At 46.4% G+C, this 12,614-nt stretch overlaps 2 protein-coding genes across 3 annotated transcripts in view; both read left to right on the top strand.

The window, feature by feature from the left end:
- Nucleotides 1–9,319, top strand: part of LOC118318745 (protein FAM180A) — a 42,914-nt gene extending 33,595 nt beyond the window's left edge. For both annotated transcript variants that reach the window (XM_035648689.2, XM_035648703.2), the window contains exon 6: nucleotides 9,185–9,319. The gene's annotated coding sequence lies outside the window, so the exon portion shown is untranslated. The remainder of the gene's footprint in view (nucleotides 1–9,184) is intronic.
- A 1,243-nt stretch (nucleotides 9,320–10,562) lies between these two features.
- Nucleotides 10,563–12,614, top strand: part of sema3c (sema domain, immunoglobulin domain (Ig), short basic domain, secreted, (semaphorin) 3C) — a 33,724-nt gene continuing 31,672 nt past the window's right edge. The window contains exon 1 of the mRNA XM_035648646.2: nucleotides 10,563–10,674. Within this exon, the coding sequence (XP_035504539.2) occupies nucleotides 10,639–10,674 (36 nt within the window). The 5' untranslated portion in view covers nucleotides 10,563–10,638. The remainder of the gene's footprint in view (nucleotides 10,675–12,614) is intronic.

Below are 12,614 nucleotides of genomic sequence, written 5' to 3'. Positions count from 1 at the left end.
CGCGCCTCCTGCCACAGGTGAACGGCTTTGGCAGCTGTCTGGGGGCTCGTGGGATCGCGGTGAACGGCGGGTGAAGGTGAACGCAAGAAAGCGAGCAGCTCCTCTGGGATCGAAATAATTCGAGCAGGGTATCTGGGAACTGAGGGTTCATGGTGAGCGGTCCGTGGCGAGGTCTTGGGCGCCTCGAAGGGGTTTGCAGTCACCCTCCAGTTGTAGCGCACGGGAGCTGACATCATGCATCTGTGTTCCATGCCATGGTTAGTGGTAAGGGATACAACTTGACCCCTTGGCCTTTGGTGAAATTCAGCCATTCGTCGCGCATCGCCAGATCAGGGGCTCCTGGCACATCTGTTCATGATGCAGGTAGTGTGTGTGTGGGGGGGGGCTGCCGCGTCCATGAATCCCTACAATTTGCTGATGTTTATAAATTGATGGCAGTTGAGCCATTGCTCCTAAGGAGACTCTGGCTCTCAGTGTAATGAGGCCGTATATCCTCTGGGTCCCAGCTACTCAGAGACAGACGGCGCTCACCTTTGAACTTTGACAAATCTTGACTGGATGCACTGAGATGGTTGAACATGCCAATATGTCTGCAGGATTATTCTAGCCCGTTGATGTTCGTGGAATCCATCCATCCCCGTACTTCAAACAATGCCGCGATTGCTGCAAAGTGTCCCATTTAGCTGTCCGCTGGTGTTTAGAATGATTGTGAGAGGGAGCCTTTAGGGAACTTGAGGTGTTTACGCTGTCTTAGGATTGATGATGCTAGCCCCCTTCAGCTTAAACACTCTGAAGTCCTTACTTTTTTTTCTTCTGTAATGCCAGACTTCCACATATTCTAATCTCACGGCGTCGGTCACAGAAACACAAAATGTTCCTAAGGCACTGTTTGGCAAATCAGGTAAAGAAAATGTCATTAAAAGTCTTTATTCAGTTTGGCGTCAAGGTCAAAAAACTGACCAGTTTTGACTCCACCAGCTACTTGGAGCCCAGATGAGGACCATGTGAGATCAAAAGCAGGATGGAGAGCCAGTAAAAGGTTTCCTTATACCTCACTACATGTGAAACCGCGTTCTGACCCGTCCGGGGATTTCGCAGCAGCAGCAGAAAGGAAAGAAAATCTGCATCGTGTCCGTTTCTCCGACTCGGTCACAGAGGTCAACCCGTGATTGACACCGGGTCGATGACGGACAGATGACCCCGGACCTTTTGATGAAAGCTCAATCGCACATTCATGACCATTCGGAATCGACGCTGACGGGATCTCCTTCAAGCCCGGAGAAACGCCCACACAATATATGTCGCCGTCAACCCGTTGAACACATTGGCAACTATTGAGTGACCTAGCTGTTCACAGACCCTCCCCCCGGGTTCACCTGACTGAGATTCAGGTGGATGAGCGGCATGGAGATCCGAGCTCTCACAAGTTACCCGCAGTGACAGTCAAAATTACAGGAATTCAGATCAAGAAACAACAAAGGTCCGCCCCGCCTCCATCCTGGACTATCTGCGTAAGTCATTCAAATGATGATGAATGGCCGCTGGACAGGAATGGGCTTGCCGCAACAGGCTTCTTTTTTTCCCCCTCCTTTCTTTTCCTTTTGAGGATTTTCTGCAATTGCTATGCGGTATCTCAGAATCAATCACCGAGGGTGTTTACTGTCAAAGTAATCACTGCAGATCTTATCGGAGGTTCGATTTTACGGGGCCAAATCAGCCACCCTGCTGATCCGAGAGTTTAACTGGAGGTTAAACCAACATGTGCACAAGAGCAACTAATAAAAACCACTTTCCGCATCAGCTGACTTGCTTTTGGTCAGACAGTTAAGCACATATTGGATTTACCCATTATTAAGTTTCAAAGCACTGTCTTCAATGCTCACTTGTTTTCAACTTCAAGATGCCGTCATGTTTTATATCCCAGTCGTGGGACACGCGGCTTAATGATATTTTCACTAGAACGGGGAAATAAAAGATGGATGCAGTGACAATTCGGGGAAATGAGGGTTGAAATTTAATAAAACGCAGCAGAAGGCACAGTAACGAGATTGAGGAACTGCCACGGCAAGTTAATGAGCTTTAGCTGACAGGCCAAACTGGATTTGCCTCGGCGACGATGGCGTGGAACGAGAATGCAAAAGCCGGGGAGGCTGGATGTATCGCCTGCGTGGCAAAAAGACCCAACGTATAACGTACACAATCTTTTCTTTCCTCGGGTCTTCAGGCCTGTCTTTGTCCCCGCTGGCGCGCTCATCATTAAAATAACTCATTCTTCGCTGATAACATCTGCTGAGTGGCCGCGTTTGCCCAGTGAATCGCGCTCTTTCACCATAGGGAGCGTGGAAGCATATAGAGAATTAGGGAGTTCACAGATTCGGAGATAAAGCCAACCACACACTTTAAACAATGCAATGCTTGGATCATGTTCATAATCAATCTAGTTTACAGTTGGTTGAACGCCTTTGTGTAATGCTATTTGACGTTTAGGAAGAATGGGCTCCCTAGTTTTTCAGAACAAAATTTGAAATGAAAGAGAAAGACGTTGCCGAGAAACCTGCTGAAGTTAAACTAGTATGCTGATTGATGATAGCTGTTGATATTTAGCTATTATTTTTCAGACAAATCGCATTGCCTTTACCCTATTTGCTCTTGCATTCAATTCCAGCCACTAACCATATTCATTGGTCGGCATTTTCATCTAACGTCAACGCTCATCATCATCCTGGACGGACCAGATGTTCCCGATGTACCGGGGCTCCCCCCTGCATAGCTCCACTGCTCTCTCTTTTCTTGCCTCATCAGGCTCCCCCGAGATCTCCCAGCGTCTGTCTTCCAAAGATTAGACCTGTCGGGGGAACAAGCTTCTTCAAGTTAACTGTCTGGACTCCCTGGTTCAAAATCCACTTGCAGCTCTCCCCGGGGGTCCTCCAATCGGCAGCCAAGCCCCTCTCATGACGGCTCTCATCGACTGCCTCGGAAGCTTTCAAACATCAGATACTCGACAACCTGAAGTAGCATCCAAAACCCCAATCTCTCCAGCCACTGCATCTGTTCTTGCACTGTCATCACTGCCTGCCGTCGAGACATCATCATCTCGCAATTCTTACAAGCCTCCAGCAAATCCATTATTCCAGGATCTGCTTCCAGGACTCCCCTTCCAGCAGCTGTCACTCGCCTGAGTCCAAACCGCTCGCTCCAAAAGTTGTCTCTTGGGCCGATTGTCTCATTGTGTCTAGATCCCCAAAAGTTATCAGCCTATCCTCGCTACGAGCCAAATGTCCACATTACTAACACTCTCCCAGCACTTACCATGTTTCAGTCGCCGAAGAGATCCCTGCCATCCAGCTGTGTTAATCGTGTGAGTGCCGTCCAATCTCCTTTGAGAAGTTATTCCATCCTTCAATTGATTCTGCCTCGGTGGTTTTGATCTAATATCATCTTATTGTACTTCATTGAAAAATAATTCTTCTCACAGTCTTGAAGTCTGGATAAATCTTTTACATAAATGTCTTTACTTTCTAAAACGTATCACAACTTTCTAACAAAGTGTTTAAAGTATAGAGATGTCAGTCCCAATTGCAATGAAACCAATGCCCCTGGGAGGGTTGTCCGCTTAGTGTATCAGACATAATGAAGATCTGCCGCGGTGTAGAAGAAACTTCCCTAAATGTCCAGCTCCAGACAAGATGTAAAAGCCGCCAAAAAGCCCAAATGTGTCAGACCGGAGGGCAGCGAAATGGCCTCAATCGAGCCTTTGAACAATCAGATGTGGAAAGAAATGCTTTTGTTAAAACCCTAAACCTACACTCAAGGGGTTGTTTGTAATCTTTTGGAAGTAATCTGCCTGATCTCTAAAGACAGATAAGAGCGATTTAGACAATTAAAATGCCCAGTATCTGGAAATCGGAGGCACGCATCATGAAACGGTCAGCGCAGAGCATTGCTATGTCCTGACACAACGCTTTTGATATTTGGAAAGATTGAGGAAAAATTGCTTAGAGATGAGTCGACAACACATACGTCCAACTTGAAGCTCGCGAAGCTGCCTCTGAGAAGCTCAACTACTGCAACAGAGGTTGTTCATCAAACAGACTGATCAACATGTGGATGTGGATGGTGTACCGACTCAGTTCAAGCTGCGCGGAGCTCGGTATCACAAGCAGCAACATCAGCCATGCGGAGAAGCGAAGGAGCAGGAAGTGGGATAAATCATAGCCAGATTCCGCGAGCTCCCCTCTGCGGAAGCGAATGCCCGAAGGAGAAAAAAAACCCTTTTAATTTGATTTGTCATTTCCCCCACCCACTGACATGGAAGTGACAGGAAACGATGTGCAGTGATGGGAGGATACTGTGTCAGGTAAAACAGGGACAGATGGGCCGCTTTCCAACCGTGGCACTGGATTTCAGTAGCAGCACATGTGTTCTTTTCATTGTTGCACAGTTGTTGTACTTTTTAAAAAAAAAAAAAAAAAGACAAAAGGGGAAAATGACATGTTGCTTACTGACTTGTGGTGGTTTGCTGTTTCATTGCGGCTTCGCGCAATGTGACGTGGCAAGACAAGAGAAATGGGAAAAGCTTAATTTCTGAATCACTGTTGCTGTTGTTGCTGCATCAACTGGGTTTGGACGCATACCTAACTGACTGACAACATGTGTATCTGGGTGCGTTCTTCGCTTTGGAACAAAAGTTAGTTGGTGGACTAATGAGTCACACTTACGAGTTCACTGACTGTTTCCTTAGCTCATCGCCAGCGTCCTCACCTTATCTGCCTGTGCAACCTTCCTCTTCATCTGCGGCGTGAGACTGTGCACCAGCCGCCGTGCCTTCTCTTGTGGGATTGACCCTCTCACACACACTCCGTCTCACCATTCCTGCCGCCGTCAGTCCACATTACGGAGCGGGGACGACCTCAGCGGCGCGGACTCCATCACTTGCACGCCACTGTACTTGTACAGTAATGTATGGATTCCGCAGCCGATGCCTTGACTACCGAGGAAGAGGTGCAGGGGAAATTTCTCCCGATCTGTTTTGACACGGAGCGTGACTTTGGCAGAATTCCTCGACCTCTCCTTGCAGAGGTTGCAAAAAACCCTCTCGATTAATCTCCTCGGAGTTGAGATGTCGAAAGCGAAGGCCGCCGCCTATTCCTGTTTAGCATTTATCACATTTGCCCTTTGGTGCCTGGCAGCCAATTAGCGATCCCATTATTCACGTCTGGGCCTCTTTTGTTTTTCTTCACTTTCACAAGCTTACACAAGTGTCGGCCACAAGTATGCACTGGCTGCACAGATGGAATGAGCATATGTCAAATCAGAGCTGCCCTGATGGGAAAATATATTCTCTTAGTGTGGTGCAAATCTGTGCATGACACAAACCACTGATTTGATACTTCAATAATTATTATCAAGCAAGCGTCAACGCGGTGATTCAGTTGTGTGTTGTCATATTGCACGGTCCTTAATGTGTACCACCGTGCAAGTTCAATAGGTTATGGATTTAACGGAACACTTTATTACTGTACAAGGAAACCTCTCAGAGGGATTTTGGAGAGAGTCGGACAGCCCATTAAGTTTCAGAATAAACCTGTCAACACGGAGAATGGACTTATCCAGGAGTTTTGAAATCAAGAAATATTTGTGTTCACAGACAATATGGGAGGGATAGATCTGGGATGGGATAGATTTTTTTTTTATGGATTCTAAAATGAGCATTTTTATGTCATAAAACATGTCTGGGAGGAAATTTTACTTTTTCCCATATCATTTCACAATGTATACTTTTAGCTATTTTCTAACATTTAAAGACTGAACGATGAACCGGTAGATTAGAACAACAGTCAACCGATTAGCAGATGAGGAACAAAATCACAAAGTCTGAAACATGTCTGAATTCATTTCCTCACATATCTTGGGGGTTGACCAGAAGAAAATTAGCCGTTTGAAAGTGAGGAAACAAGCGAACCACAGAATTTGAGAAAACATTGGTCATGGTCAACTTCTCTTGGCTAACACAAATCCCGAGCTTTCCTGGTTGTTGGGCCTCGTAGGAAATAAATGGATTTCCTGTGTTTTGGGTTGATCGTGTTTCTCAAAGTGAGACTCCGCAGGAACGAGCAATAACCATGAAAGAAATGTGAGCAGTCACCCATAGTAAAATATTTTACCAGTGGTGAGTGTACAGATTAGTATGTTACAGTTAACCCCGTGACTAAACGACGTCCTACAAAGTGCATACATGTGCATGTGATATTGGCAGCGTCGCGGGAGGGCCCCTCCCCCCGACCTTGGCCTGTGTGTTTAACATCAGTGTGACAAATGCGTAACATCTGCGGTGCTAACGACGGACAGGTTGTTCAAAGGTGTGTGACACTGCAGCGCAGATCTTAAAGGAGACATATAATGCTTTTCCAGTTTTTCCCTTTTCCTATTGTATGTTACATAGTTTTTTCTGTATGTAATAGGTCTGCAAAGTTAAAAAGACCAAAGTCTACGTCCGACAGGAAACACTGCTCCTGACAGTCCTGAATGCCGATGCTTTCGTAACATCGTGATGTCACAATGTGCATAAGACAGGCCTAGCGACTAGTCTGGCACACCCCCAAACAAAGCCAGGTAAAGCGAGAGCGGAGGCCGACACTTCCTACATGCGCTTGAAGCGGTTGACCAATCACAGCAGAGTGGAGCCAGCTGGCCAATCAGAGCAGACTGGGCTTCATCGGGAGGGAGGGGCCTTAAAGAGACAGGAACCTGAAACCAAGCGTTTCAGAAAGAGGCTAAAAAGAGGAGCTGCAGGAATGTGACCGTCTGAGGAAACTGATGTGTTAACTGAACATTAGCGCATGTAAACCTTTTCAAGCAATAACCCCAATTAAAATGATGAACCTGAATAGGAGCATGATACGTCTCCTTTAAGTGACCAGACGGTTTCTGACCTGAGCCCGACATGAGTTTTTGAAATTAGCTGGGGGAAAACACCCCAAGAACGGTGATGAAAGCGCTCACTGAAAGACGTGATCCCCCATAATCATCTGTCCCGGCAGACGTTACACCTGTCTGCTCTTTGTTAGACCCCCTTTGCCTCAACACACTCATTAAGGTAATTTACTGCTCTGTCGTGGGGCTAGCAAAGGATGCGCCTCGTTTCTATTTAGCTCTCACCCACCTCTTTCCATTCTTCTTCTCCAACCAACGATGATGGGGATGCATGTCGGGCCCAGTGAAAACCCCTGCATCGCTCTGGTGGGCCGTCCTGACACTTTAATTGGAGAGGCGTAAATCACGCTCCATTGTCAAGGACAGGGGTAATTATTTCCTCCTGTGTGAACCACCAGTGATCCCCTCTTTCTTTTTTTACCCCCTCTCTGTCTGTGTCAGATCACACTGTTTCCCCTCCTTCCAGTCCTGAGCTGTGATTTTTTTTTTTTTTTTCAAAGCTCTACTTTTACCTTAAAGCCTGAAGTGCTTAAGTCTAAGATCCTTCCCGTCTCGTACCTGCAGCCAACTGACATGTGACACTCAAGCTCAGGGGGTAACACAAACGCACCCATTCATGAAAATGCAAGCGGAGCAATAATTGCCCTCTCTGGAGCTCAGCGTGGAAATACAGTTAAATCAAAGCCACCATGGTAAAACATACTGTTGCATTCATTTCTCCGCCCAAGCCAAGTCTTTTCTAGACTCCTGACTCCTCTGGTTTGGGCTGGAGTCGGAGGCTACATCTGCGCTGGAAGAAGTGATTGTGTTGATGCAGGTTTGGCAGGCGCCCTGTCTCGGGTCAGCATAGCTCTCTAAGCTCTCCGCGCTGAGCAGCGATTCCACAATGAGCCCATTTAATGCATTTGTTAACTTTGATTTTTTTTTCTTTTTTTTCAAAAAAGGCAGAACATGATCTCTGCATGATGGGTTTGCGTTCTCCTGGTTTGTGCTTCCCTCATCTAAAGGATATTCACCTCTTTCTTGTTTTCTTCATGGCTGACCACACCGGATGGAAAGTGTTATTACTTTGTGTCAATATCCATTGTGGCGAGATCACTCAAGGAGGAGATTTGAATATACTCTGTGGTAAGGGAAGTACAGGAATGCATGTCATGCAAGAGAATGAGGGACAGCGCGGCAGGTTTTTTTGTTTTTTTTACCCAATGCTATTTGTGTTGCTGCAGGAATGGCAGTGGGTCTTTGTTGTTGTCCCGACAAACTCTGGATGGTTTGTCACAAGATTTGGTCCATCCCATGTATAACTCCCTTTAGATCTGCCATGCGATGTGACTTTAAGCAAAATGTCCAACAAATCCCGAGGATGAAGTGTAATAACTTTGTTTGATTTCATCATTAGGTCAAATGTTTAGTTTTTTATTCTGTGAGCCTATCCCATCCCCTATACCCATCTGCTATATAGTCCTGAGTTTAGTCCTAATACGCAATTTTGCTCCTTGGCTCCTGCAAACCATCAAACCCTCTTTTCATTTTCCAACTTGTTGTCTTGCAGTATTCAGTCGCAAACCCCATAACTTGAGGTCATTTGTTCAAATTGGGGATTTTTACGGTAGCTTTTTTTTTTTTGCATTGCTTTGCACAGTAGCCAGGCTGCTGGCGCTGAGTTCGCCATGATGCTAATGCTGCCGCTAGTTAACGCTACGAGACAAAAGAGGGAGTGCAGCTTCAGTGTACAAACTTCTTTCTTCGCCCTCCGTATATCGCCAACGTGGCGTTGACAACTTCCTCAGGGAGCTCTGAGGAAAAGCACCTGCGTCCTCGCCGCCATCTTGCCAGAGCTACGTCTTTACCAAACAACAGTACCACCTGGAACCACCAGGGGGCATGCAATTTGACCGTCGGCCCCTTTAATTAGTGGCTGAAAATGTTCTGATTCCCGTCATATCTTGAAGGGGAAATCTTGAATCCTGAAAGTGTTGGAACCTTCAGGCTCCAACCTTTCTCTCTCTCTCTCTCTCTCCCTCTCTCTCTCTCTCTCTCTCTGTGAGGTACGAGTCGTCCACCTCTACATGTAGTTGACAGAGGGAGGGAGGACGACCACGTCAAGGAGGGGTCGGGGGGAGGAGAGGAGGGAGGGAGGAGGGGTACTTGAGTGGAGAGCGTGTAATAGGACACCAGCCCTCTCTGTCTTTTTCACTCTCCTCCCTCTCTCCCCTCCTCTCCTCTCCCCTGGTCTCTCTCCCTCCCTCAGTCAAGCCTGCTGTCTGAGCAACTTGGATGGAATAGCAGCATTTCCTCTGGAGGAGACTGGAAACGAGGGTGTTTAAAGAGGGGGATACGCGAGACCCACGTCTGGTTTGGTAGCGGGGACCCACGCTGGAGCAGCCGCCTTGAGAGGTGAGTCCACAGAACCTTGTACTGATCATAATCCCGTCCCACGTATGAGAACAGGTTTTATCTGCTGCACTGTATCGTACTGTACTCAACTGAGGCAGGATGCAGAGAGGAGGCGGTCGACTTCAGGCGAACAGGTGCAAAGTCCCACCAGTGAGAATTGGTGAGGGATAAACTGGGGTGAACTCAATCTGAGGGGTTTCAGAGTGTAACAAATTTCATTTGTTGCGCCTTTAAGATCTTGTTTAATAAGAATAATACGTCAGCTTTTCATGTGCTTTTTTCCCAATGTGCTGTTTATGTTAAATACACCTAAAAACTGGCATGACTCTGCGCCAGTTGGCACGGTTAAAAGCTGGAACATTTGTGGTTCATGGTTCTTTGGTCTGCTGAGCATTCATAACTTGAAAGTGGTTGTTTTTTTTCACTGCTCAAAGCTTCAGTCAACCTTTTGTTTTTTTTTTAATCAAAGAGCAATTATTTAATAATGAGAAAGATGATTGTCCAACGATCACAAGATTCACACGCTGGTCCCAAAAAAGTTTAAATACTCGCAGCACACACCCTCAGCTATGCCCGGTAGGCATGTGTGAGTGTGTGTGTGTGTGTGCGTGTGCGTGTGTGTGTGTGTGTGTGTGTGTGTGTGTGGTGAGGGGAACGTGTGGCTGTAACAGAACCACTGACAACTGAATGACAGGGTGTGGTATGAACACACGTCGACCTGTCAAGAGAGACGGGACAGGGAGCAACTTGTTCACCCTGTTTTGATTTTAATTCTTGTTCTTCCACGTCTATAAGAAGAATGAGACAAGCTTTATGGAATAATTGAATCTATAAAAACATTTCATTTAGACAATTTTTCACCACAGCTGAATTGTGTTTGCGTGTTCAAAGCATTAACAGGAGCGGACGGGGGCCAAGCAATCACAGAACCAGTTTGGAAAATGAGCATTTGCCTGCTTGTTGCAGTTTTTCTGCTGTCATCAATATTAGTTTTTGTGCAGTGCGTCTGACAGAGAAAGTGAGATGGAAAATTCATCTGGCTGTCAGCCGAGGAATGCTCAATAAGCATAATTATCACGGCACCACGTTGGAAACGCAACTCTCAGGTTGACCTGCTCGTCGGGGAGCCGTTTGATTGCCATTGCACAGATTCCTGGCCGAGTCGGTGAATGTCATTTCTGGATTTCGGTGAGTTAATTGAAGTACGAATCTTTTTTTTTTGTTCAGTGACGAGGCAAACCCATTAATCCAGAAGAGCATTGCGGGGCTCCGAGGGACGGAGAAGAGGGAGAGAGTGTCCTCGGTGTGATGATCATCAAAGAAATGGTGTTTTGTGAAACTGAGATAAGTGTCTGAACCTGATCTGGCGGGACGTCTCAGAAGGTGACTAACTAACTAACTCCCCCGGATGATGGGTCCAGCAGCTGTGAGTGAGAGGACCGACGTTTCTCCCTCTCTCCCCGGGAGATCACCCACCTCCCTTCAGCCCGCAGGGGAGGGGGGGGGGGGACCCCCTGTGGTTTACGACGGGTCGAGTCACTTAGATTATTTGAATCAAACCGTTTATCTGCAGTTCGTGGTGTCTCGACCCCCCGCGTCACTGCACAGGAATGTCAATTTGGGGCAATTCTGCAAATCCCCAGATTGTATTCATTTAAGGTTAAAAAATGCTTAAAATCCCCCCAAAAAAAGACTGTGGTTAAATTAAGTAAACAATGTGACGTACGCGATGGTCAAACGGGCGACCGGCCAGACGACTCTTGTTGCCTTGTGCTACTTACACGATATTTACTGCACTGGCACTGATTTATGGCTTTGGATGGTTAAACTCACGACACATGGAATTAATGAATATTGATGTCATTTTCTTTTTTTCTGGATAATCCACAGACCACAAGCAGTTTACACTGGAACTAATGCGTAGCAGAGAGATCGATCTTTTTCCCAAAAGCTGTGTAGTTGAGGCTCATTGTCAAACTTTGAAAGACTTACCGCTGTGAGGCTTGGCTCCGTTAAGCTAAATAAAATACAATAGGAATAAATGAGGTCCCCTTTTTGGAAGACTTGAGGCTTTTTCCTGAAAAACACTGATGGCAGAAATCTGAAAAATTGGCAGGAGTTCCTCAAAATGTCCCCGTTCTGCAAACTTTTATAATTTTGGTGAAACAAGAATGGAGGGAGAGATGCCGGAACGGGACAGGGGCTAAAGCTGCAGACGTCCAAGCTCTGTGTGTGTGTGTGTGTGTGTGTGTGTGTGTCTGTCTGTCTGTGTGTGTGTGTGTGTGTGTGTGTGTGTGTGTGTGTGTGTGTGTGTGTGTGTGTGTGTGTGTGTGTGTGTGTGTGTGTGTGTGTGTGTGTGTGTGTGTGTGTGTGTGTTTGATGCAGCCAGGAGCAGGGATGCAGTAAAAGAGATTCCTGTCCTCTTGCTCGTCTCCTCCATATGTTTCCCCCCCCCCCCGTGCACCTGAGCAGTTAGAATTTCACCTCTGCTGTAAATCAGTCACGCTCCACGTCACCACACACACACACACACACGAGCGCTCGTATCTCAACCTATTTGTCCGCCTAAACTGAAATTTTCATAGCAATCGTGCAGCTTTTCTTATCTCGGGCCCATCAATTTTTCATTGCACATCTATAAGCCATGAGAGCAGGGATCCACCCTCAAGTAAAAAAAAAAAAATCCTTGTGCATGAAAGGTCATTTTTATATCTAGTGTGATTTTTTTGTGTGTAAAACTCAGACACAATAGTAACAGCCAACTTTGGTAGTTAAAACAGCCAAGTTTTTGGATTGCGAGAGTTTTTTTGCGCCCCGCAGGCCGAGCGATACCTGCCTCTATCAATAATTGAGCAATTCCTGTCCTGTCATAGAAGAGGAACAAGAGAGGGCTTGAGGGGGGAGCGTTTCTCCGCCAGCTCTTTTGTGCAGATTTGACTCATCCATTTTTTAAACGAGAGGCACATTCTGCAGGGATAAAGTGAAGAGATGTGATTCCACTGACACGTTTGTGCTTGTGAGTGTGTCTTCATTCAGGGGACACGCTTCACTTTACTGTCGCTCTGTTAATACCCGACTCGTTTGTCTGCGTGTTAATTCTCCCCTCTGATCCCCCTCACATGAGCGGATGGTATTGCATTAAACTTGAGTAAATATTGACAAAGACATACGGCTGTATTATTCAGTCCACTCGAACCTGCTGTCGCTCGCTGAGCACTGATTGAATGAAAATCAAAGCCGCTACGTGTTCAACTGGTATGAGGTCATATCGTCTTTTAAAGTAT

The sequence above is a fragment of the Scophthalmus maximus genome, chromosome 12 (assembly GCF_022379125.1).
Source record: "Scophthalmus maximus strain ysfricsl-2021 chromosome 12, ASM2237912v1, whole genome shotgun sequence".
Classification (NCBI taxonomy): domain Eukaryota; kingdom Metazoa; phylum Chordata; class Actinopteri; order Pleuronectiformes; family Scophthalmidae; genus Scophthalmus; species Scophthalmus maximus.
This window is presented reverse-complemented; position numbering and strand designations above follow the sequence as displayed.